The 27,831-nt window shown below is 34.4% G+C and overlaps 1 protein-coding gene across 1 annotated transcript in view; it reads left to right on the top strand.

The window, feature by feature from the left end:
* The window catches only part of LEKR1 (leucine, glutamate and lysine rich 1), a 240,862-nt gene that overhangs the window by 102,695 nt on the left and 110,336 nt on the right, over positions 1 to 27,831 (top strand). Inside the window, exons 5-6 of the mRNA XM_008008604.3 lie at positions 1,353 to 1,528; positions 15,408 to 15,593. Coding sequence (XP_008006795.3) covers positions 1,353 to 1,528; positions 15,408 to 15,593 — 362 coding nt within the window. The remainder of the gene's footprint in view (positions 1 to 1,352; positions 1,529 to 15,407; positions 15,594 to 27,831) is intronic.

Raw genomic sequence — 27,831 nt, 5'->3', positions numbered from 1 at the left:
TGGGTTATTTGATAATCTAATGTAAGGGAGTTAATTATTCAGATACATTGGAGAAAGATTTAAGTTTACACTGATTTTACAGATATGACTAATATCATTGAATGTAACATACAAATCATAATACACTACTTCAGGCAGACCATCTAAGATAAATTGGCCCATGAGTTTCATTATTTCAAAGACAATTTAATCGCTTTCCAAGAAAACTTGAAATGACAAAATCTTATGTATGAGAAAAGTTTAATAAGAATTTCCCCAAATTTGACAATGCTAAGAATTTATGTGGCATTACTGATCATCAAATTACTAATTACTAATTACCAAAGGCCTCCCAGATACAGTGGACTCTATTCAGCCCTTTTCTGCAGACTTAAACACTGATCACTACATTTTTCTTAAAATATTCATATCCCCTGGCTTTTCTGACATTATTCTTTTGGCTTATCTTCTGACTCACTGATGAGTTCCCCCTAGTCTCCTCTGAGGGATTCTTTTTAATTTCGCTTAAATTAAAATTTAATGTCGCTTAAATGTTTGTGTTGTCCAATGTGTTATCCCTAGCACTTCTCATGTTTCCATTTCTCCAACTGAGGAGGAATTTATTTTATTTACTCTTTCATTCAATATTTGTTGAAAACATATTATGCAGTAGGCACTGTGCTAGATGCTAGAGAGACTGTGATGAGCAAGATAGATATAACCTCTGCCTTATACTCAGGGATACAAATATTGACATACTCTCATGGCTTCAGTCATCACCTTTTTGCTGCTCTCAAATCTGTGTCTGTATTTTATTTGATTATTAAGATAATTAAAACCAGAATAAAATCACTGAGATGACAAAAATGTGATTACTTTGAGCTGTCAGATTTTATGAAGCAAATGCACTGGATCAGTCACTTTGAATTGTTTTACTTATTACTACCCCAGATTTTTCACTGCCTATATAACCATGGTATGCAGGACAAATGCTGTATAAGACTTTAAGATTCTCATTTAGGATCTAAGATGAAATTGCTCTGACCTAATTTTCTCCACTAAATGCTTACTGTTGAATATAAAAGGATTAATAGAATAAATGTGTATGAAGGTAGTTAGCTGTCTTTCTTTGTAGTTAAAATAATGGCAAAATGGAAGTGAGTTAGAGTGACCATACACTTCAGTTTACCTGAGATATTCCTAGTTTATTTGTTGTTTCAGCATAATATGAATACCACCTTCTTCTGCTTTCAAAATTGTCTCCAATTAGACAGTAGATTATATGGTCACTCTAAAACTATTTTTGGAGAAGTTTATTATGCTTACTATTTTTTAAAATCCTTTTTTTTTTTTTTTTTTTTTTTACTTTGCAGTCAAAGATTGTCAGAGTACAAATATTTCTGGAATAAGACTCTTTCATTACTTACTTTTACTAAAAGGGAGCTCACCAGTATTAAAAATGAAGTGTATGATAATTACCAAAACTGGACTTCATTGAAAGGAGAAATTTTTCTACAAATTAAATCTATAAGTGAAACAGCCTTGACAGGTTTGTTACATATATTTAGAATATAATTGTCCCTTTTTGGTAAATGGTACATCATAAGTAATAAAATAATGGTATTTCATTTTATTTGATGGGAATTAGGATTAACTTTGTTATCACTTGGTAGAGTAGATGACCATTAAGATCTATTTCAACTCTGAAATTTAATTATTATAGGTTTATCTAAGATAAGCTGTGATACATCTATCTTGATATATGGCCAGGAGTCTGTTCATTACTGTTAAAACCACTAATTTATGTTTTTAAAACTCCTCTTCTCTTAATGAGTGAGTAGCTCATACTAGGTAAGCCTTCTTATAGATAGCAACTATAAATTCTAGAAAAATAGCTACCTAAAGACAGTAAAGAGTGACCCAAACCAAACACAGAATGGAGGGAGTATCAGAAATTAAAAGAAGGCATACTAAGTGAAAGATGCCCATTTGTAAAGGCTACATACTATATTATTCCAACTATATGAAGTTCTGGAAAAGATAAAACTATGGAATAGTTAAACAATCAGTGGTTGCCACGAGTTCCAGGCAGAGGATAAATGAGAAGAGAAAAGAAGATTTTTAGGGCAGTGAAACTAATCTGTATAATACTACAGTAGTGGAGACATGTCATTATACATTTGTCAAAGTTCATAGAATGTACAACACAAAGAATGAACCCTAATGTAAACTATAAATTTTGGGTAGTAATAATAATGTTGATTCATCAATTGTAACAAGTACTACTCTCCTGAAGGGTGTTCATTGTTGGGGAGGATTTGCGTGTGTGGAGAGAGGGGGATATGGGAATTCTCCATACTTTCTGCTCAGATTTCCTGTGAACCTAAAACTGTTCTAAAAAATAGTCCATTAAAGGTTTTTTTTTTTTTTTTTTTTTTTTTTTTTTTTTTTTTTTTTTTAATGTTGAAAGAAATGCATGGCAGTGAGTGATTTTTTTCTTTTTAAGGATATTGGACTGAGAACAGGATACAGTTTGCTCCATGCAAAGAAGCTAAAAATCTGATGGAAAACTGTAGACTAGAGGATAGAGATCAAGGCAACCTCACTCTCTGAGAAGTAAAGGGATATCCCAGAGAAGTGAAAGCCAGAGAAACAGAGCTCAAATTTTGCATATAAACTCTTTCCAAATCTCAGGCTTATCCCTGAAATAATGTGCTCAAGGAAGATGCTAAATAGTCCATCTAAAACTAAAGTAATTGATATTTTAGCTGTCACCTACCCTACGGGAAACAGATTTAACACTTTAAGTTTAGCTAGATTAACTCCTTGTTAAAACAATACAAGAAAAAATAAATACTCTTTGCAAGAACATAAGAATCCAGAGTCTCTGTAACATAACACCCACAATGTTTAGTATACAATCCAAAATTACTCATATCCAAAAGAATAGAGACTGGTTGACTCAGATGATATAATTAGCTGGCCAGGATTTCAAATTAGCTATCATAACAGTGCTCAAGGATATAAAGGAAAATATGCTAGTAAGGAATAAAAAGAAAATCTGAGTAAGCAACTATTAAAAAGTGAGAAATTCAAGAATTGAAAAATATGGTGTCTGAAATAAAATTTCACTGGATGGACTTTTGTAGCATATTGCATTTACAGAAAAAAGAATCAGTGAATTTTAAAATAAATCAATAGAAATTATTCAATTTAAAGAGAGAGATAAACATGGAAAAAAACTGAATGGAGCCCCAGCATCCTCAGGAAAGAATAAAATGCACCATAAGTGACAAATATGAGTAAATATAAAAGACTCTTTTTCCTTTAAATTTTTTAAAAATCACATGCCTATTTAAAGCAAGCATTATTATTTTGTAGGGCTTATAAAGTGTGTCAGTGTAACATGACAACTAGTGTCTAAAGGATGGAGAGGTGGATAAATGGATTCATTTGGTTGCACTATATTTGTATTTTGTGTGACATGGTAGAATATTTAAACCAATAAATTAAGTAGTATAGTATAATTTCTAGAGCAACTACTAAAAAATTAAATACAGAAACATGTAGCTAAAAAGCTAATACATAATTTAAAAGATAACTCTCTAAAAAGTATTCAAACAATCCAAAAGATGGCATTTTAAACATCATCTAAGATTTATGCGGTAATCAAATCAGTATAGTGCTGGCATATGGATCAACAAAGATGAATGGAACAAGATAGCCTGATAAATGACCCTACTTATATAATCAATTGACTTTTGACAAAGACACCAAAACAATCCAATGAGAAAAAGAAAGTCTTTCAACAAATTGTGCTAGAACAACTGAATACCCATGTAGAAAAATATACCTCAACTTCTGCCTCACACCATACATGAGAATTAATTTAGGATAAATCATAACCTAAATGCAAAGGATAAAATTATAAAACTACTAGAAGAAACATAACAAAATATCTTCATGACTTGATGGTAAATGAAGATTTCATGGATAGGACATAGAAGTAAGAACTATAAAAAAATGAAAATTGGTGAATTAGATTTTATCATCATTAAAACATCTATCTGTTCATCAGAAGCTATCAGTACGAAAATGAATAGTTAAATCACAGAGAAAATATTTACAAAATGTGTGACAAAGAACTGTTGTCCAAGTTACATAAAGAATGCCAGAAGTCAATAATAAAAGTATTCAATCAAAAATGACCAAAAGATCTGAACAGACACTTTACACAGGAAGATACATAAATGGCTAAGAAAGACACAAAAATGTTCTCAACATTATTAGCTCGTCTGATTGGCTAAAATGAAATGGTCTGATGGCAGCAGATGTTACTAAGTAGAGTACTGGAATCCTTGTACAAATTTGTGAGAATGTAAAATGCTACAGCCACTTAGAGAAAAGATCTGACAGTTTCCCATTAAACTAAATATACATTTATCCAAAGACCCTGAAATTCCACCCTTTGGTATTTACCCAAGAAACGTGAAAACATATGTCCACAAGATACTTATATGAGAATATTCAGCAACTTTATTCAAGCTTAATTCAAAATATCCTAAAACTGCAAAATGCTCAGGAGTACATCAGTAGTAGAATGTGTTCTCTAAAAGAAAACAGTTGGATATATTCAGTGGAATATGTAATGACCTGCAGATAATGTAGTAGCATGGATAATCCTCAAAAATATTATGCTACTTGAAAGTAGCCTTACACAAATAATACATATTGTATTATTTCATTTATACAATGTTCTAGAAACAGGCAAAACTAATCTACAGAGGGGAAGAAACAGAACAACAGAACAGTGGTTGCCATAGAGGATAGGATTGACTGGAAAAGCACAAAGGCACTTTCTTTGATGATAGTAATTCTTTGTGTTTTGATAGGGGTTTGCATTACACAGGTCGATGCATTTGCCAAAACTCATCTATTGGTGCATTTGAGATTTGTACATTTCTGTAGGTAAATTTACTCGAAAAGAAATATATCCAAATGTTGAACTCTATCTCTATGATGAAATGTTTAGGAGAGAAGTATATTTATGTCTGCAACTTACCTTGATATTCATAGGATGGATTGATGGATGTATAAAGTGTTTGATAGATATATAATTACATGATAAAGCAAATATAGTAAAATATTAATTGTAGAATCTAAGTAGTGTGTATATTTGTGTCCAGTATACAATTATTTTAACTTCTCTATATGTTTTAAAACTTTCATAGTTAAATGTTGGGAAAAAATCATGTTAAACCGTGAAACTTCAATTTCACTTACCAACAATTTTGTTATATAATATGTGCCTTCAGAAATACATTTTATATGACAATATGCTTTTAAATTTGAAATTTAACTTTAATAATTAAATTTAGGCAAATAGAGGAATATTGTAACAAACATGTAAAAAGTATGTCTATATTAGGCCGAGTGTGGTGGCTCATGCCTAGCACTATGGGAAACTGAGGTAAGTCAATAGCTTGAGCTCAAGAGTTTGAGACCAGCCTGGGCAACATGGCAAAGCCCTGTCTCTACTAAAAATACAAAAATTAGCTGGGTGTGGTGGTGCACACCTGTGACCCCAGCTACTTGTGAGGCTGAGGCATGAGAATTGCTTGAACCTAGGAAGTGAAGGTTGCAGTGAACATGTCACTGCACTCCAGCCTGGGTGACAGAGTGAGACTATCTCAAAAAAAAAAAAAAAAAAAAAAAAGGGGATATCTACATTATTAAATGGAGCAGGCCAGGCATGGCTCCCCAGCACTTTGGGAGGCTGAGACGGGCAGATCACAAGGTCAGGAGATCGAGACCATCCTGGCTAACACGATGAAACCCTGTCTCTACTAAAAATACAAAAAATTAGCCGGGCGTGGTGGTGGGTGCCTGTAGTCCCAGCTACTTGGGAGGCTGAGGCAGGAGAATGGCATGAACCTGGGAGGCAGAACTTACGGTGAGCAGAGATTGCACCACTGTACTCCAGCCTGGGTGACAGCGCAAGACTCTGTCTCAAAAAAAAAAAAAAAAAAAAAAAAAAAGGAAGAGACACTGAGAGTGTTCTAGTCATATTCTTTGGACCTTTAGTGTTCTTCTGCTGACTTTTAACTTCCAGTATCTGCATATCTGTGCCAGAGGAATCTTGCTTCTGCCACAGTTAATAATATAGATATACTTTACATAATTGTATTTCATTTTGTAAATATACTATATATTATGCATCATTTCCATTATTTGAACATTCGTATGTGTCTTTTTTTGGATATATGTTTTTGTTCATTTTTGGGTAAACCTAGGAGTGGAATGGCTGAATTGTATAGTAGGGTATATTCAGCATTTTAAGAAACTACCCAAGGCTTTTCCAAAGTGGTTATTCCTTTCACATTTTTACCAGCAGTGTATGAGAGCTCTAGTTGTTGCGTATCTTTGCCAACACTTAGTATTGTCAGTCTCTTTCATTTTATTCTTTGTAATGAGGTATTCATATAAAAGATATGAATGTACGTGTAAAATAGTCGTCTTGGTAATTTTCTCATTTTTGAGTGTCTTGTCACATCTTATAGAATACTTACCTCATAATATCCATAGTTGTGAATTCAATCATGCTAGACTTGCAGAGACATCAACTCTAATGTTTTTGTTTTCATTTGTGTTGCATTATTAATATTTTCTGTAATCCATATTTTCTTTTTCAGGAAACTTTTAAGGCAACTATCCATTTTAGGACTGTTAATTAAACCACATAGCTGGGAACAGTTATATCAGTTATATAGTGCAGTGTATCACAATCTTAGAAAAATAACAAAAAAGGAGACACTGACGCCCCCTCTGTGTAGAGGAACAACCCTCCTCTCTCAGAAAGCTTCACTCACTTTATTCTCCCTGCATGTGACCTGTGGCCATGACTGTGCAATATGTGAAAAGAGGGAGTCCCTTCAGATTCATGCAGGGGAAATTGACTAAGGGTCTCCCAAACAAGTAGCTGTCCTTTCTTGTAATTGAAAGTCTCAGTTCATATGCCACCTCCTCAAAAACATCTTTGCTGACTGCCCTAAAGTTGTCTTCCTTTATAGTCCTTCTCTATCCTGATTTTCTCTTTCATTTTTAATAATATTTAGTACTACCAGAAATATTCATTTATTGATTTATGTGTTTACTGCCAGTCCCTCCTACTGGTTGTAATCTCAGTGAAAACAGGAATTTTGATTGTTTTGCTGAATGCTATATTACTAGTGTTTTAAGAGAATTGAACCTGTCACATAGTAGGTGCTCAGTGAACTTTGTGGAATTGAAGTGGAAGTTAAAGTACACCCACATTTTCATAGTCAGATTCCTGATAATATTTATATTAGGTTTTGGAACCTCTGAGTATTCTCTAAGATTTCTTAGTAATGCTTACGTATTCTATAATCTGGAAAGGGAGGAGAGGCTTCATTCATTAGCTACACTTGCCTGAAAACCAAGAGCAAATTTAATGTAGGCTATTATCAGTAGTACAATTTCAAATTGGATTTTAAAAATCAGTTTGAAAGTTTTTTATTGAATTTACAAGAGGAAAATATAAACACTTAATAATTAGTTTTTCTCAAATTCAAAAGGATATAAGGATTGTTGCAATCATAAACATAAAACAACCTCAATATAAAAACATAGAAAATACAGAAAAGGGGCAAAAAAGAAGAAAAATTGACATAAATCATCTATAATATCATGACACAGAGATAACTGCTGTTAACATTTTGATATAGAGTTTTCTAAACTCTTTTCTGTGCATATATATATATACATATATATATACTTAAAATATATCATGAAAATAGTCATGCCAATTAACTACATTGACAGTATTTTATTATAGGCATGTATTTTATTTAACTAATTTTCTATTCCTGGACATTTAGGTTGATCATAGTTTTGCTATTGTAAATAAGGCTTCACTGAACATCTTTATACATGCATATTTATTATTTTATCCTGTTTTTTTCTTTAACATAGTGAATTCCTAGAAGTGGAATTGCAGAATCTAAGTATATGCCCATTTTGCTTTTCATTTGCGAGTGTTACATTTTATATTTTATTGAACATGAAGAAATACGAGTTAGTTTTCAACCCTTGACTTTTATATTTACCATTATAGTATACCACTTTGCCTCAGAAGCTGAAGGACCTTGTTTAGAAGTTACAGAATGGTGATGACAGAAGCTCTAAGGTGGAAATGCACACACGAGGAAAGTATATTCAATTCCCAAGCAAGAGCTTGGTGAACACAACAGATGGGGTGTGTCAAACTGAAGCTATATTATTATAAGAGCTTTTTTCACCTTTAAAAAAACTTTCTTTTTAGTGCTATCGGAACAGTCAAATTTCCAGGGCATGGATGTACAAATATGTGCAAATACATGTAAAACTTGAAAGGTGCTGATGCTTGCCTTTTTACAGTTTCTTTGATCAATTTGAACACATTTTAAATTTAACAGCAATCCTAGTAACTACATAAACATGCCAATTTTGTAGCATAAAATTTTAAGCAAATAATCTATATCTTAAATATAGAAAAAATACATTGAATGTAATGTTTTTAAAGGATAATTCTAGTAAAACTTGAGGAACTATATCCCACTTACATGAAAAGATGACCAGGAGCCTAAGAAGCAGGCAGACCTTTGCTTTCCCATAGGTTAGCCACCAACCACATGGGGCTATTGAGCACTTGAAATGTGGATATAGCCTTTTGTTGAAATAACATTTTGGATATGTGGAATGAAATAAAATACACTATTAAAATTAATTTTTGTGTTTCTTCTTATATTTTTAATATGGCTACGGGAAATTTAAAATTACATGTGTGGTTTGCATTATATATATTTCTATTGGATATGACTAGTGTGGATAAACAGTGAAATGAACATTTTAACATACAAAAATTTGTAAATATTATACTTTATTTGATATTCACAAAAATGATTAGGACAATGTGAATTATAGCTGAAGAACACTTTAACAGTCACTCTTAATCCTAACCTGTTAATGTTTTTTTCTAGTTGTCTTTATTATTTAATTCATCTTTTACTTAAATTTGTTAAACAAACACTATTCAGAGTCAAGAATGTTAGAACTCTTGGCAGAAATCAGGAAAAATTTGGAGGGGAACGTAGGATCCTTGATGGCGTTGCCGTTGTACAGACTTACCACCATGTCTGGAGAAGGGCACACAAGCCAATATATCTGCGCTCAACCATGCTGGCCTCTGTGCTGCGGCTTGAATTCTTAATACATAAAGATATATAGGCATCCTAAGAGCAGGTCTCTAAGAGTCAGCCAAAGTTTATATCCTGACTCTGCCACTTAAAAAAAAACCTGAGACTTCAGTGTCCTCATTTATACAATGAGAACTCACATACACACACACACCCCCCATATGCCTAGCAGAATAAGGAAGCAAGATGTTAGCTATAACTATTCTTTTTTATTATAAAGTCTGTGTTTTTCCTATCATATTCGTTTCTCATTTCTATTGCCGAATGGTTCATTGTAATGGGTTTATAGCTTTTCTCCTAAATAAAGTAACAAAAAGGGTTTTCACATGTAGTTTTTAAAAAATCTACATAATTAGACCAGAAAAATATACTCAACTGATTTTCGATAAGGACACACAGGCAATTCAGTGGAGGAAGAATAGCCTTTTCAACAAATGATGCTGGAACAATTGAATATCCTTAGGTAAAAAAAAAGAGAGCCTTGTCCTAAAGTGCGTACTTTTTACAAAAACTCACTCAGTGGATTAACCACAGACTTAAATAGAAAATATGAAACTTTTAGGGAAAAAAAAAAATCTTTGGGGCCTAGGATTAGGCAAAGAGTTCTTAAACTTGAACTAAAATCATGATACCTAAAAGAGAAAATTGATAAATTGGATCTCAGTAAAATTTAAGAACTTTTACAGAGTGTAGTAGCACGTGCCTATAGTCCCAGCTACTCAGGAAGCTGAGGTGGGAGGATTGCTTAATCCCAGGAGTTTGAGGCTGCCATGCTCTATGATCATACCTGTGAGCAGCCACTGCACTCCAGTGTGGACAACATTGCAAGACCCTGTCCTAAAAAAAAAAAAAAAATTTGCTCTGTGAAAGACCTGTTAAAAAGGATAAAAAGCTACAGTACAGACTGGGAGAAAATACTTGCAAATCACATATCCAACAAAGGATTTATATGTAGAATAAATAACTCCCAAAATTCTATATTAAAAAAATTCAATTAAAAATATGGGCAAAAGATATTGGTAGAAATTTAACCAAAGATGAAATATAGATGGCAAATAAGTACATGAAAAAAATGTTCAACATCATTAGCCATCAGGAAAATGCAAAACTACAATTAAATACAACTACACATTTATTAGAATGTCTAAAATTGAAAAGACTGACCATACTAAGTGTTGACATGGATCAAAGAAACCAGTTTTCTCAGCACTGCTGGTAGGAATATAAAATGGTTCAGCCATTCTAGAAAATAATTTTGCAATTACCTCTGAAATTGAAGATGCACTTACCACATGACCCAATATTTGCACTCTTGAGCATTTATCCCAGATAAATGATAACCTATGTTCTCAAAAATACTTGTATGTAAATGTTCATAGCAGCTATAGTCATAATAGCCCAAAATTGGAAACAACCCAAATGTCCTTCAATGGATGAAAGAAAAACGTCCTATGTCCATGCCATGTAATACTACTCAGCAACAGAAGGAAGCAAATTATTAATATGTGTAACAACTTGAATGAACCTCAGCTAAATTATGCTTAGTGAGAATAGTCTCAAAAGTTTACATAAGATATGATTTTGTTTATATAGTATTCTTGAAATAAGAAAATTATAAGAACAAAATTATAAGTGTTGAGAACAGATTAGTGGTGGCCAGGGATTAGGGATGGTGGGGATAGTGGTAGGTTTGGCTATAAAGGAATTGCAGGGATCAACTTTGTGGTAATAGAGCAATTCTGTATTTTGATTGTGTTGATATGTAATGAAGCTACATTTATGATAAAATTGCATGGAACTATACATACACACACGCACACACGAGTGTGTATACAATTGGTAAAATCGGAGTGAGTTCTGTGGATTTTACCAATGCAATTTTCTAGTTTTGACAGTGTGCTACAGTTATACAAAATGTCAACCAGGGAAGAAGTGAGGTGGCGTTACGGTTGAATAGGAACTCCCTACACATTTCTTTGCAACTTTCTGTAAATTTATACTTATTTCAAAATAAAAAGTTTTTTAGGTTGTTTTTTGTTTGTTTTTTGTTTTTTGAGATGGAGTCTTGCTCTGTTGTCCAGGCTGGAGTGCAGTGGCATGATTACTCACTGCAACCTCTGTCTCCCAGGTTCAAGCTATTCTCCTGCCTCAGCCTCCAGAGTAGCTGGGACTACAGGTACATGCCACCACCCTCGGCTAATTTTTGTATTTTTAGTAGAGACAGGGTTTTGCCATATTGGCCAGGCTTGTTTCGAACTCCTGACCTCAGGTGATCCACCTGCCTCGGCCTCCCAAAGTGCTGGGATTACAGGCGTGAGCCACCAGCTATTGATTTTTTGATTTCTTTATTTAGTAAATCTGGTCACTGAGTCTTTTTCCCTATTATTGTAATAAAACTGTGACGTTTTGTGAATTAAGAATCACACTGTGTTTGTAACATCAGAATGCCTTGATAATAAAGTTATAGAGGTTTCCTAATAATATAATGACCTAGCATAATTTTGAGTTCATTTGCCTAAGCTCACAGGACTAATAGAAAAACAAAGAAAAAAACTTATCAAGGTAAAGAAATTGATTGCATAGCTTAATAGTAATAATTGTATTTGCATTAGCTAGTGAATTATGTGATAATACTTATTCTAAAAGCTAAAAACATGTATTGGCTATAAATTTTGATAATAGTACAAACATTTTAAATAACAAGTATTCTAAAATATAGTGTGATGGGCTGAATTGTGTCCCCCTCCTCAAATTCATATATTGAAATGTTAAAGTCCTAATCTCCAGTACTTCCTACAGTAACTGTATTTGGAGATAAAGTTTTTAAAGAGGTCATTAGGGTAGCCCCTAATCCAATCTGACTGGTGTCATAAGAAGAAGAAATCTGTACACAGACACCTACAGACACCATGTGAATACACAGGGAAAAGGCAGCCACCTGCAAGCCTAAGGAGGGAGACCTGGAACAGATCCTTCCTTCGCTGTCCAAGAAGGAACCAATCCTGCTGACACCATGATCTCAGATTTCTAGTCTCTGGAGCTGTGAGAAAATAAATTTCTGTTGTTTAAGCACTCAATCTGTGGTACTTTCTTTCAGCAGCCCTAGCAAACTAATAAATGTAGTAAACCCCATATATATTGCACAATATTATTCAGTTACTTTAAAAGATTTGCATGTTAAAATTAGGCTTTAAAATCAAAGTCCAAAACTAAAATAACATTCCTAGAAAAGGGAGTTTCTTAATATTTTCTTGCTGTTAATGTATGCTGAATATTGAGTAGCAGGTATGAGTGAAATATTTCCTATTCTAGCAAATGATTATCACTTTACGTAATTGACATTTTTTAAAATGAAGTTTTTATAGTTGAAATTTTCTTAAACAAGAGCATACTTATTTTAATAAAATAAATTTCAGGAAAAATATTTTTACCAAGGCAGAATACTTATCAGGTGAATTCCACTCCCCAAACAACTTTTGACTGAATAGTTGTTGAACTTTTAAAATTCAAATCTAGAATTAGGCTTAGAAATGTAGTCCACATTTTTCACAAAATTGATTAAATTAGGGATAGAATTGATCGATTCATTTATTCAATTAAAAATGTTTCTTTTGGATATGTGTTTTAACTGCCTATCCTACTCTGACATTTAAAAATGTGGGGCTCAAAATGCTTGCCTCTGAAATGAAGACAGATAAACACATACTCAGGATCTTCAGCTAGTGGTATATCAAAAACAATCTAGAAATTTTGCTCAGCAATGCCTTTACTAATTTATTAGGCATTTATTGGGCTCTTGTTAATCCTAAGACATCATGGTAGAAATAATGGGGGAAATAGAAATGAATAAGATACTATCTATGGCCTAAAATAACTTATAGTCCAGTAGTAGGTCACATGTATGCATGTGATCAGTGCAACACAAATGATGTAAATTGCTGTGAGTTCCAGGAAGATGAAGATCACATCCAGATCAGGTCCAAAAAGATTTCTGCACAGAGGTAACATTTGAGCCATGATAGCTGAATATATGAGGATAGGAGGACCTTCTTCATGGGATGGTGCTGAGACAGGAAAAGTTCAAGGTGGATACAATGACCAGTATAGGTTGACCTTGTGGGGAATCTTAATTTCTGAACCCCAAATCAGGACACATGTCTGACAAGTATGGAATTGTATAATGACAAGGGTAGAATTGAATCTTTGACACTGGGATTGCCATAGGCAAAGGAGTGTTTATTTTGCAAAAGGTAAGTTAATTCATCTCCATTGAGTTTACTTTTTCCTAACTCTGTGTTAGGAATGTTGTAGCTTTTGTTAGTTTTGAAATCTTGATGTACTTTTCCATGTCTTAGAATATATTTCACAAATAAATTTGTATTGCAGGTTTTTATTCTTTTAATGTAAGATAGAAAGTCACATTGCCATTGGTAGTTATTTTAGAGTATAGTATATGCTAACAGAGTCAGCTTGCTAACCTAAGCAGTGTCATTTTGGCAAATGATAAATAGGTGACAGCATGTGTGTGGTGCTGTGCAGTGTCATTTTGACTTAAACATAGATATGGTTTTGGTATGTTATAGTTTATTCAACCTTAAGGAGCCACCTTTTTGGCTACAAAAATACACAGAAAGACTTTTTAGGTACATAGGGAAACTAACCTCCTTATTTTCTTTAACCCCATTCTTTAAAAAATTTTATGTACTGTGTGTTAGTAGTTTTCCTCACACAAATTGGTGCATAGTCGTAAGTTTTTAGTAGCATATAGCTATTTTGAGGAAAAAAAATTCCCACATAAAATAATCATTGGACTATATTAAAATCCCACTTACTTGGTTCCTGCAATTTATTTCTCTAGGTTTTCCATTTTGAGCAGGAACTAAATGTAGAGAAGGTGCCAGGCCCCTTGTGCTTATTCCCCAGGTCTATCACAAATGCCACTTTTTCTCCCAGACATGCTTTCTATCCATGGAAAGATATTTTGCTTTTATCTCCTTGTACTACATTCCTGATCCTCCTCATCACAATCCCTTAAAACATGCTCTTTTTCCTGTGCTCTGTTCTAGCTCTCTGCTTTACTTCTCCTATAACCATTTCCTGGCCATATTACCTCTACTGCATGTCTGTCCTATGTATCTCTACTTGTGGTCTTCACTGGCCCACGTGGTTGCTGTTTCTGCTCTGGTGGCACCAAGAGCAATAAACGAAACCAACCACTTTTGACATCTCATCACATGTTAAACCTATCACATAGTCGAGGATGGGCTAACCAAAGAAGGGAATTCCAATTGAAATGTCTGAAAAAGCAGACTGTCAAAATTTTCATGTAAATCACATGCTCATCAATTCAATTAATTGTGGTTGTACAAATTTTATAGCACTTATTTTATCTTTGTTGAGTATGTGTTCATGTGTTTTAATGATCGTTTAAGGCAATAGTGCAGAAAAGACTGATGAACAGGTAGCTTGTTAATTATTCCAAAGGATAATATGCTTCATGCATTTCTCATGAAATTATATAAAATTGGCACATTTAAATCTAAGTAGAGCTATAAAGACATTTTTATTAAACAATCTAAATAGAATAATGACATGATTATTATGATGAATTCTGGTCTTATTGGGGGGACACAGTACTATTAAAATAATTAAGGTATTATTAACTATGCTTTCTGCCTATAAATTTATTAGTTTTAGACACTACATCCTTCTAGTCCACTCTACTCCTAAAATCTGTCTTCATAATTTGTAGAGAATGTATCCTAGTTAACCCCTTAGAAATGCCACCCAACCAGCTCATGCTAGAACATTTAAATTTACTTTTCTGAATCATGTTGCCTAAAGAAAAATTTCAATAAAACCCATAACATTACACAGATCTTATATTATTCATTTATGTGAGTATTTAAAAAGCAGGCTGTATTACCACTTAATGCAGTTTAAAAGCTAAAAAAAATACTGTTAAAAGATTTCATGCATCATGTAGCAATAAAACATCATTTTCAGAATGACTACTGAATTTAAATTTAACTTTTTAGTTAGATGTCATTATAATCTCAGAAATGTCATATTGCCTTTCAACTATTAATTTTCTAAAAGAAGCTAATCAATCTTTAGAGATATGTTTTATGATTCAATTATTGGCTATTTGTAAACTTTGAATTCTTTTTACAGAAATAGACATACTGAATAAAAGTTTGACAGTGTCCCAGAGAAATAAAGTATGCCTTGAAAAGGAAATGAAAAATCTGAAATTGTTGTCAGATGCAGCCATATTGAGATCTCAGCAGATTCAGACATCTAGACAACAGGAAGTAAACTTGCAAACCAGATGCTATGATTTGGAAAAAGAAGTACTAGGTAAAGAAAAGTCTTTTTTGCTGTTGTTGGTGACTAGTTATATAACTACATGAGGAAATATTTACATTTTTACTTAAAATTACAACAAAATCTTGTTTTAATTATTTTGGGTTGCAAATATGCTTAATTATTAGTATCACTATGGTGATAACTGTGCCTGTGGTCAATACTTGCTGTCATTTCCAGTTTTGCCATTTAGTGTGGTAAGACTTAAGTGGATATATAAAAGACATTTCAACTGCAGTGTAAGATTTCAGAAAACTAAAGTGAAATTTACTTTGGTATGTCTGTGCTTTACTATGTTTCCTTGTAAAGGTGAATCCAGATTTGTAGGCAATCCTTCATTTTTCCAAATGAAAAAATTTAAAGTGTTTGAAGCATCTTAGGCAAGGTTTTAAAATTTGTCTCCACCTCAGAGGAATGAGTGTCTTGACAGTAAATGTAAGCAATTTGTAATTTTCCCTGGAGGTAGTAAGGGATCGATAAAATAGGTAATCAGAAAAATGATATCACAAAAGCAGAGTTTTAGAAAAATCTGTTATTAATCAATAGAGTATTTCAAACATCAAGACACTGGAGCCAGGTAGCCATTTTGAAAATATCTTTGCCAGTATCCCAATCCCAAGACTAACCATAAGAAGCTGAAGTAGGGAAGGGAACTCACATTTTTTAAGTCCTAAGTATGCTAGACACTTTATATGAATTATTTCTATCTGTTCTTATAGAGACCACGAAAAGCATGTATAATTATCCTATCTTACAGCAGAGAGAACCAAGGCCCACAAAGTATCATAACTGGTACTACATTCCTAGTAAATGGCAGAAAGTAAAAGCAAAACTGGTTGGACTTCAATGCTCATGCTTGTCCCACTGTGTCTATTTAGCCTTCTCCGTGGCCCAGTGGGAAGGGTGAGATAGAATCAGGGTTGAGGTGACTACCCAAGACCAGGGAGATGAACATCTGTCTGGTAAACATGGAAGAGAAAGAAGTCAGAAAGGGTTCTGAACCTCCTGTGTTTGGGAGTCTTTAATCATGGAAACATACCACAGACTATGGAAATCTGGAGAGAACCTAGTGTTGGAAGAGAAGATAACAAGTCATCATATTAACTTTGTAGCAGTATCAACAGATAAAAATTTTAAAATCAGATAAAATTTAAAATAATCATATATTTTTATTTTCTCTCCTGAGAACTACCTATTCATAGATTCTGGAAATTTTCTATTGCATTATTGGAATTTTTCTTGATAATTTTATAGCAAATTTTATACAGTATAGGTATTATATTCTATATTCAATTTTTTTCTAATGTATAATTTATCTATTGACTTTTTATCGTAAATTTTACCATATCGAAGTTTTTAATTTTGGTATAATCAATTATTATCTTGTATTGTTTCTGGGTAGTCTTATTAAAGTCGTCCCATTCCTAGATAGTACATACAGTATCCTGGGTTTTGTTTCCCAAGTGAGTCATTAATACATATAGAATTTATTTTGATTTTATTTAAAAAATTTAGACAGCTATTTGAAATTTTTTCTTTTAAATTTTTCTGGGTACATAATAGGAGTATATATTTATAGGATAAATGAGATATTTTGGTACAGGCATACAATGTATAATAATCATGTCAGGGTAAATGAGGTGTCCTGCCTCAAGCGTTTATCCTTTCTTTGTATTACATACAATTCAGTTACACTCTTTTAGTTATTTTTAAATGTACAATATTGTTGACTGTGGTTACCCTGTTGTGTTATCAAATACTAGCTTTTATTCACCCTAACTATATGTTTGTACCCATTAACCCTCCCCACTTTCCATCCCCCCAACCCTGCCCCATCACCCTTCCCAGACTCTGGTAACCACCATTCTATTCTCTATTGCCAGGAGTTCAATTGGTTTAATATTTTTTAGTTTCTACAAATAAATATGCAAAATTTGTCTTTCTCTAGCTGGCTTATTTCATTTAACATAATGACCTCCAGTTTCATCCGTGTTTTGCATATGACTGGATCTCATTCTTTTTATGGCTAAATAGTACTCCATTGTGTATATTTACCCCATTTTCTTTATCCGTTCATTTGTTGATGGACACTTGGGTTACTTCCAAATCTTGGCTATTGTGAATAGTGCTGCAATAAACATGGAAGTGTAAGTAACTCTTCAATATACTGATTTTCCTTCTTTCAGTATTATAACTAGCAGTGAGATTCCTGGACCATATGGTAGTTCTACATCTAGTTTTTTGAGGAACCTCCAAACTGTTCTCCATAGTGATTATATTAATTTATATTACCACCAACAGTGTTCAAGTGTTCTCTTTTCTCCATAATCTCGCCAGAATTTCTATTGTCTGTCATTTGGATAAAAACCATTTTAACTGCGGTAAGATTATATCTCAGTATAGTTTTGATTTGCATTTCTTTGATCATCAGTGATGTTGAACACGTTTCCATATACCTGTTTGACATTTGTGTATCTTCTTTTGAGAAATGTCTATTTAGATCTTTTTCCCATTTGTTTAAATCAGGTTATTAAATTTTTTCCTATAGAGTTGTTTGAGCTGCTTGTGTATTCTGGTTATTAATTCCTTGTCAGATGGATAGTTTGCAGATATTTTCTCCCATTATGTGGGTTGTCTCTTCACTTTGTTGATGGTTTCCTTTGCTGTGCAGGAGGTTTTTAACTTGATGTGATTCCTGCAGAATGTTTTTAACTTGATGTGATCCCATTTGTCCATTTTTGCTTTGGCTGCCTGTGCTTGTGGGGTATTACTCAAGAAACCTTTGCCCAGTCCAGTGTCCTGGAGGGTTTCCTTAATGTTTTCTTTTAGTAGTTTCATAGTTTGAGGTCTTAGATTTAAGTATTTAATCCATTGTGATTTGATTTTTGTATATGTGAGAGATAGGGATCTAGTTTTATTCATTTGCATATGGATATCCTGTTTTCCTAGGAGTATTTACTGAAGAGACTGTCTTCCCTCAACCTGTGTTCTTGGCAGTTTTGTCAAAAATTAGTTCAATGCAGATGCATGAAATTGTTTCTATGTTTTCTGTTCTGTTCCATTGGTCTCTGTGTCTGTTTTTATGTCAGTACCCCATTGTTTTGTTTACTACAGCTCTGTAGTATAATTTGAAGTCAGGTAATGTGATTTCTCCAGTTTTGTTATTTTTGTTCAGAATAGCTTTGACTATTCTGGGTCTTCTGTGATTCCATCTAAATTTTAGGATTATTTTTGCTATTTCTGTGAAGAATAACATTGGTATTTTGATAGTGATTGCATTGTATCTGTAGATTGCTTTGGGTAGTATGGGCATTTTAATAATATTGATTCTTCCAATCTATGAACTTGGAATATCTTTCCCTTTTGTGTGTGTCCTTTTCAATTTCTTTCATCAGTGTTTTCATTTTGGAGAACTTTTACTTCTCTGGTTAGGTTTATTCCTAGATATTTTATTTTATTTTTAGCTATTGTAAATAGGATGATTTTCTTGATTTCTTTTTCAGATTGTTCACTGTTGTCATATAGAAATGCTACTGGTTTTTGTATGTTGATTCTATATCCTGCAACTTTACTGAATTAGTTTATTAGTTCTAATAGTTTTTATGGAGTCTTTAGGTTTTTCTAAATATAAGATTATGTCATCTGCAAACAAGGATAATTTGACTTTTTCCTTTCCAATCCAATTTGGATGCCTTTTATTTCCTTATCTTGTCTGATTGCTCTAGCTAGGATTTTCTGCACTGTGTTGAATAATGGTGGTGAAAGTGGGCATCCTTGTTGTGTTCCAGACTTGGAGGAAAGGCTTTTAGTTTTTCCCTGTTCAGTATGATACTAAATGTGGACCTCTTTTATATGGCTTTTATTATGTTAAGATATGTTCCTTCCATACCCAGTTTTTTGAGGGTTCTTATCACAATGGCATGTTGAATTGTATCAAATGCTTTTTGAGAATCAACTGAAATGATCATATGGTTTTTGACCTTCATTCTGTTAATATAATGTAGCACACTGATTTGCATATGTTGGACCATCCTTGCTTCCCTTTTTTTTATTGGCCTGTTCAGGTTTTGGATTTCTTCATTGAGCAATCTTGGTAGATTGTCTATGTCTGGGAATTTATTCATTTATTCTAGGTTTTCCAATTTATTGGCATATAGTTGCTCATAGTAGCCTCTAATGATCCTTTGAATTTGTGCAGTATTGGTTGTAATGTCTCCTTTTTCATGTCTGATTGTATTTATCTGGGTCTTCTCTTTTTTTTTTCCTTTATTAGTTGGGTTAAAGGTTTGTTAATTTTGTTTATCTTTTCAAGAGACCAACTTTTCATTTTGTTGATCTTTTATATTGTTTTCTTCAGTCTCAATTTCATATATTTTTGCTCCAATCTTTATTTCTTTTCTTCTAATTTTGGACTTGGTTTTCTCATGCTTTAAGATGCATTGTTATGTTGATTTGAAGCTTTCTACTTTTTTGATGTAAGTGCTTGTTGCTATAAACTTTCTTCTTGTACTGCTTTTGCTGGATCCCATAGGTTTTGCTATGTTGTGTTTACATTTTAATTTGTTTCAAGAAATTTTAAAATTTACTTCCTTATTTCTTCATTGACCCACTGGCTATGGAACACATTTTTAAATTTTTCACATTTGTATGGTTTTTAAAATTCCTCTTGTTCTTGATATCTAGTTTTATTCCATTTTGGTCAGAGAGATATTTAATATTATTTCTATTGTTTTGAATGTTTTAAGACTTGTTTTGATGCTTTACATGGTCTATCCTTGAAAATGATCCATGTGCTGAGAAGAATGTGTGTTCTGTAGCCATTGGATGAAATGTTTCTTAAATTTCTATTAGGTCCATTTGTTCTACACTTCTATTGTTGTACTAGATTATTGTACTAGAGTCCATCTCCCTTTTTAGCTCTAGTAATATTTGCTTTATATATGTGGGTACTCCAGTCTTGGGTTCATACATATATACAATTATTACATCCTAGTGCTGAATCAACCCCTTTATCATTATGTCATGACTTCTTTGTCTCTTTTTATAGTTTTTGTTTTGAAATCTATTTTGTATTGTATAAATATAGTTTTTTGTGCATTTTATTTTGTTTGTGTCAATTTGCATGGAATTTTTTTCCATCCCTTTACTTTCAGTTTATTGTGTCTTTATAGGTGAAGTATGTTTCTTGTAGACAACAAATCATGGGGTCTTATTTTTTAATTCATTTGGTTATTCTGTCTTTCAATTGAGGGTTTAGTCTGTTTACATTCAATGTTATTATCGATAAGTAAGGACTTACTCCTGCCACTTTATTTGTTTTCTGGTCTTCTCTCTCTTCTTTCCTTCCCTTTCTCTTCCTTTTGCTGAAGGTGATTTTCTCAGGTGTTATGTTAATTTTTTGCTTTTTATTTTTTGTGTATCTGTTGTATGTTTTTTGGTTTGAGGTTTACCATGAAGCTTGCAAATAATATCTTATAACCCATTCTTTCTTCTTGATCAATTCTGCTGTTAGTAGACTCTGATGAATTCTTTAGTATGTCAAATGCATTTTTTAACTAAAGAACTTCTACTTGATTCTCTTTAGTTATTTCAGTCTCTTTGTTAAATTTTATCTGATAGAATCCTGAATTTGTTCTCTGCTATCTTGGATTTTATTGAGCTGCCTCAAAACAGCTATTTTGAATTATCTGTCTGAAAGGTCACATATCTCTGTCTTTCTAGGATTGATTCCTGGTACTTTATTTAGTTCGTTTGGTGAGGTCATGTTTTCCTGGATGATCTTGATCTTTGTTGGTGTCTGGGTATTGAAGAGTTAGGTATTTATTGTAGCCTTCACAGTGTGGGCTTGTTTGTATCCATATTTCTTAGGAAGACTTTCTAGGTATTTGAAGAGACTTGGGTGTTATGATCTAAGTCTTTGGTCATTGCAGCCATACCTGCTTTAGAGGGCACCACCTGCTCAGTAATACTGTGGGTCTTGCAGACTTGTAGATATACCACCTTGGTGGACTTGGGTAAGATCCAATAATTCCCGGGATTGCCTGACAGAGACTCTTGTTCTCTTTCCTTACCTTCCCCCAAACAGAGTGTTTCTGTCTGTGCTAAGCTTCCTGCAGCTGGGGAGGGGGTGATACGAGTAATCCTATGGCCACCACCACTGGAACTGTGCTGAGTCAGACCCAAAGCCAGCATAGCACTTCATTTGGGTCTCACTCAAGGCCTACAGTGACCACTGCCTGGCTACTGCTGATGTTCACTGAAGGCCCCAGGGCTCTATAATCAGCAGATAGCTAATTCAGTCAGGTTTATGCTCTTCCCTTTCAGGCGGTGAGTTCCCTCTGGCCCTGGGCAAGTCTGGGGATGCTGTACAGGAGCCAGGGCCTGGAGTCAGGAAGCTTAGTAATCTACCTGACGTTCTATCCTACTATAGCTGAGCTGACATCCAAGCCACAAGACAAAGTCCTTTCCACTCTTCCCCTTTCCTCAAGAAGAGGAATATCTCCCCATGGCCACTAGTGCCCCGGCCACAACAAGTACTGCCTGGCTACCACCGCTGTTAACTCAAGGCCCAAGGGCTCTTCATTCAGCTTGTGATTAATGCTGCCACTCCTTAGTCTCTCCGTTCAGGGCCACGGGCTCTCCTCTGGCACAGGGAGGGTCCAGAAATTCTGTTCAGGTGCTAAGGCGTGGAATCAGGGACCTCAGAAGCTTGCTTGGTGCTCTATGCCACTGCGGCCGAGCTGGTACTCAAGCTAAAACAACAAGGTCTCCTTTCTCTTCCCTCTATTTTCCTCAAGCAGGAATGGTCTCTTCCCATAGCCACCAATGCTGGAAATGTGCTACATCACACCTGAAACCAGCATAGTTCTGGGTTTCACCCAAGGCCTGTGTCAAGTACTGTATGGTTACCACTATATTGCTACCACTGCTGACTATTCAGTTCTTAGTCAGCAGGTGAATTCTGCCAGAAATGGTTCCTTTCCTTTGAGGCACCATGTTCCCTTCTGGCGCAGGGTGTGTTTAGAAATGTTGTCCAGGAGCTAGAGCCTGAAAAAGGGGTCTCGAGATTCTGCCTGGTGCCCTACTCTACTGTGGCTGAGCTAGTATCAAAGTTGCAAGACAAAGTCCTGTTTACTTTCCTCTTTCCTCTCCTCAAGCAGAGTAAAGGAGTCTCTTCCAGAGTTGTGAGCTGCACTGCCTGGGGTTGAGGTAGGGGTGATGCAAGCACTCCCTTGAATGCCTCAGCTCACTAGATCACATGCACCCCAAGTCCACTGGCTGCAAGTCCAGCACAGCACCAGGACTTGCCCAGGAATTGCAGTTCCTGTGTCCCAGACTGCCTTTCTAGTTTGCTTAGGACCTCAGAGCACTTTAGCCAGTAGTGGTGGAGCCTGCTGGAACTCAGGTACCTGTCACTGCGATGGACAATTTGCCTCTGGCTAGGGCTGGTCCAAATGCTCCCTCTGTGAACACTGTCTGAATTCTGCCCCTGGTTGCTTTCTTCTGTGAGAGAGCAGCACTGAGTTACGATGAAAAGTCCCACAGTCACTGCGGTCTTCCTCCCCAAAAGACACAGATTCTCTCTCTGCCACAGGTCTGCTGCCAAAGGATGGGGGGAGGGGTAGCACTGGAAATTCAAGACTATCTTTCCTGCCCTCTTCAGTGCTTCTTTCTTCAGTAGGATGTTAAAACCAAGTATTATGATTGCTGATCTGGTTTTGGTTCTTATGAAGGTGCCTTTTGTGTGTGGATAGGTGTTCAATTTTGTTGTTCCTGCAGGGCGGATGATTGCTCGTGGTTTCTATTTGGCCTTCTTGCTCCCCCTCCCCTCTAGAATTTTTTTTTTTTTTTTTTTTTTTTTTTTTTTTTTTTTGAGGCGGAGTTTCGCTCTGTCGCCCAGGCTGGAGTGCAGTGGCCGGATCTCAGCTCACTGCAAGCTCCGCCTCCCGGGTTCACGCCATTCTCCTGCCTCAGCCTCCCGAGTAGCTGGGACTACAGGCGCCCGCCACCTCGCCCGGCTAGATTTTTGTATTTTTTAGTAGAGACGGGGTTTTACCGGGTTAGCCAGGATGGTCTCGATCTCCTGACCTCGTGATCCGCCCGTCTCGGCCTCCCAAAGTGCTGGGATTACAGGCTTGAGCCACCGCGCCCGGCCCCCTCTAGAATTTATCTGTAATATGGTGCAAGATATAATGGTCCAGATTTACTCTTTTCCAACTGTATCAGTATTATGTATTAAATAATTTATCCTTTTCTCACTAGATAGAACTACTATCTGTTATATGTTAAAATTTTAATATATACAGATGCTCCTTTACTTACAGTGGGGTTATGTCCCAATGAACTCATCCTAACTTGAAAATATTGTAAGTAAAAAAATGCATTTAATGCTGGCAACACAGCAGACGATCCCACCTTACCATGATTCGACTTACAAATTTTTGACTTTACTGTGGTGTTAAAGAAATATGCATTCAGTAGAAACCAGAACCCCATCATAATTGGTAAGGAGCCTCTCAACTTATGATGGGGTTACATCCTGATAAACCCATCATAAAGTCAAAAAATCATATTGAACCATAAGTCAGGAACTGTCTGTACTAGCAACTATTACTATGTTCTGTCTTCTGTTCCACTAATTTTTTTGATGCACCATTAATAATACATTGATTTGAATATGACTTATTAGCATATTTTTTTAGGTGCTAAACCCTTTCTGTCTCCACCGTTCTTACTTTTTAAATACATATTTGCAGACAGTTAGTCTTTCATTTTAACTTTAATATAATTTTATTTACCTCTAATCCATAGGCTCCAAGAAGTACCTAGTAAAAGTTTTTCTCTCTGTATTTGTTACATCTTTCCTACATATTCAGAGGAAGTTATTCTTCCATATAAACTTTAAGATGATTACATTCACCTCTAATGCCAACAAGGATTCTAATTTGAATTGCATTATATTTACAAACTAATTTTTAGAGAATTAAAAATGTTAGTAATATTGTCTTTTGAATATTGTTAAGTCTTTTTATTCAAAAACATGGTATGCTGTTTCATTTTTAATGTTATTATATGTTCTTTAATAAGATGTAATAGTTTTACTTAAATATGTTTCTATGCCATTCTTGTTAAATTTGTTACTATCAGTTTTGCCTCTACCATGAATAGACTATTTTTTCGATTTTTGTTGATAGAGTAGACAAAAGCTATTCATTTTTATATATTTGTTTTATATCACAAAACTCACAAAGCTCTCATATTAATTCTACATTAGACATTTTTTATTAGTGACTCTTGGGCCTACAACTTCCCAAAAGAGTTCTTCTATTTTTTCCCCATGTTTATATCTGTTATTTTATTTTCTTGTCTTCTTCATATCTTGTTAAATTCATCCGAAGTTCTGACACTCTGTTAAATAATAATGCTGACAGTGAACATTCAATCTGTCATTGATGGGCACTTAGGTTGATTCCATGTCTTTGCTATTGTGAATAGTGCTGCTATGAACATTTGCATGCATGTGTCTTTGTGGTAGAATGCTTTATATTACTCTGGGTATACACCCAATTATGGGATTACCGGGTTGAATGGTAGTTCTGCTTTTAGCTCCTTGAGGAATTGCCATATGGCTTTCCACAATGTTGAACTAATTTACACTCCCAGCAACAGTGTATAAGTGTGTCCTTTTCTCTGCAACCTCACCAGCATCTGTTATTTTCTGATTTTTTAATAATAGCCATTCTGACTGGTGTGAGGTGATACCTCATTGGCACTTGATTTGCATTTCTCTAATCATCAGTGATATTGAACTTTTTTTCCTATGCTTTTTGGCCACATGTATGTCTTCTTTTGAGAAGTGTCTGTTCATGTTCTTTGCCCACTTTTTAATGGGCTTATTTGACTTTTTTTTTTGTGAATTTAAGGTCCTTATAGATGCTTGATAATAGACCTTTGTCAGCTGCATAGTTTGCAAATTTTGTCTCCATTCTGTAAGTTGTCCATTTACTCTGTTAATAGCTTCTTTTGGTGTGCAGAAGTTCTTAAGTTTAATTAGATCCCATTTGTGAGTTTTGGCCTTTGTTGCAATTGCTTATGGTATCTTTGTTACGAAATCTTTGCCCATTCCTATGTCCAGAATGGTTATTCCCTAGGTTGTCTTCTGGGTTTTTATAGTTTTGGGTTTTACATTTAAGTCTTTAATACATCTTGAGTTGATTTCTGTATATGGCATAAGGAAGGGGTCTAGTTTCAGTACTCTGCATATGACTAGCCAGTTATCCCAGCACCATTTACTGAATAGGGAGTCTTTTCCCATTGCTTGTTTTTGTCAGCTTTATCAAAGATCAGATTGTTGTAGGTTTGCGGCTTTATTTCTGGGCTCTCTATTCTGGTTCATTGATCTGTGTGCCTGTTTTCGTACCAGTACCATGCTGTTCTTTTGGCTTCAATATTTACTAGCTGTGTTATTTTGGATAAGTTACTTAACTTCTCTGGGCTTTAGTTTCTTTATTTACAAATTGGGTATAATAACAGCCCCTACCTTCTAATGTTTTTGCAAGGATTTTGCAAGAATTCTCAAGTAGAGAATTGTATTTTACTTCATATTTCAAAGGAACATTTAATAAGATTTGATCACATACTCAGCATAAAGAAAAGCTGTTTGTTTTAATTTACTCACATTTAGTTAAAAATTGCTACATCAATTTTCATAATAGAAATAGGCCTATATTTGTTTTAATATTTTTGTCAGATTGTGGTTACAGGTCACTGTGGCCTTGTAGAATGAGTTGAGAAATATACTTTAATTTTTGGTTCTTTCTAAAACATTGTATAAAATTAAGTTTTTCTCTGTTTCTTGAAAGTTTGGTACAATTTGCTTAGAAAATCATCTGGCCATATCTTTGTGGGAAGACACTGTTTCAATTTATTAGTTACAGAACCTTTTGCTTTTGTTGAGTCAATCTTAGTAAAATATATTTTTGTAATAATGTGTCCATTTCATCCAAGATTTCAAAGCTGTTGGCATGAGGTTGTTCAGAGCATTATTTTCTTATTATTTCTTATTCTTTATTTGTAGTTACTGCCCCTTTTTCATTTCTTTTATTGTTTTGGTTACTATAGCCTGGTATTATAGTTTGAAGTTGGATGATGTGATGCCTGCAGCTTTGTTCTTTTTGCTTAGGATTTCCTTGGCTATTCTGGCTCTTTTTTGATTCCATATGAATTTTTAAATAATTTTTTTCTATTTCTATGAAGAACGTGATTGATAGTTGATAGGAATAGCATTGAATCTGTAAATTGCTTTGGGCAGTATGGCCATTTTACTGATACTGATTCTTCCAATCCATGAGCATGGGATGTTCTTCTATTTCTTTTTGTCATCTCTTATGTCTTTGGGCAGTTTGTAATTCTCATTGTAGAGACCTTTCACCACCTAGTTAACTGTATTCCTATGTATTTTATTCCTAGGAATTTTGTGTGTGTGTTTGTGTGTGTGTGTGAATTGTAAATGGGATTATGTTCCTGATTTGGCTTTTGGCTTGGCTGTTGTTGGCGTATAGGAATGCTAGCTAGTGATTGTACATTGATTTTGTATCCTGAAATTTTGCTAAAGTTGTTTATCAGCTGAAGGAACTTTTGGGTCAAGACTAAGGGATTTTCTGGATATAGAAACGTGTCATCTGCAAACAGGGATAGTTTGACTTCTTCTTATCCTATTAGAATGCCTTTATTTCTTTCTCTTGCCTGACTGCTCTGGCTAGGACTTCCAACACTATATTGAGTAGGAGTGGTGAGAGAGGGCATCCTTGTCTTGTTCTGGTTTTCAAGGGAATAATTCCAGCTTTTGCCCATTCAATATGATGTTGGTTGTGGGTTTGGCATAGATGGCTCCTATTTTGAGGTCTATTCCTTCAATACCTAGTTTATTGAAAGTTTTTCATATAAACGGAGGTTGAATTTTATCAAAAGCCTTTTCTGCATCTATTGAGATAATCACATGGTTTTTTCTTTAGTTCTGTTTATGTGATTAATCACATTTATTGATTTGCATGTGCTGAACCAACGTTGCATCACAAGGATGAAGCCCTAGTTGATCAAGATGTATTAGCTTCTTGATGTGTTGCTGAATTTGGTTTGCAAGTATTTTGTTAAGGATTTTTGCATTGGTGTTCATCATGGATATTGGCCTGAATTTTTTTGTGTGTGCCTCTCTGCCAGGTTTTGGTATCAG

Source organism: Chlorocebus sabaeus, chromosome 15 (genome assembly GCF_047675955.1).
Source record: "Chlorocebus sabaeus isolate Y175 chromosome 15, mChlSab1.0.hap1, whole genome shotgun sequence".
NCBI lineage: Eukaryota > Metazoa > Chordata > Mammalia > Primates > Cercopithecidae > Chlorocebus > Chlorocebus sabaeus.
This window is presented reverse-complemented; position numbering and strand designations above follow the sequence as displayed.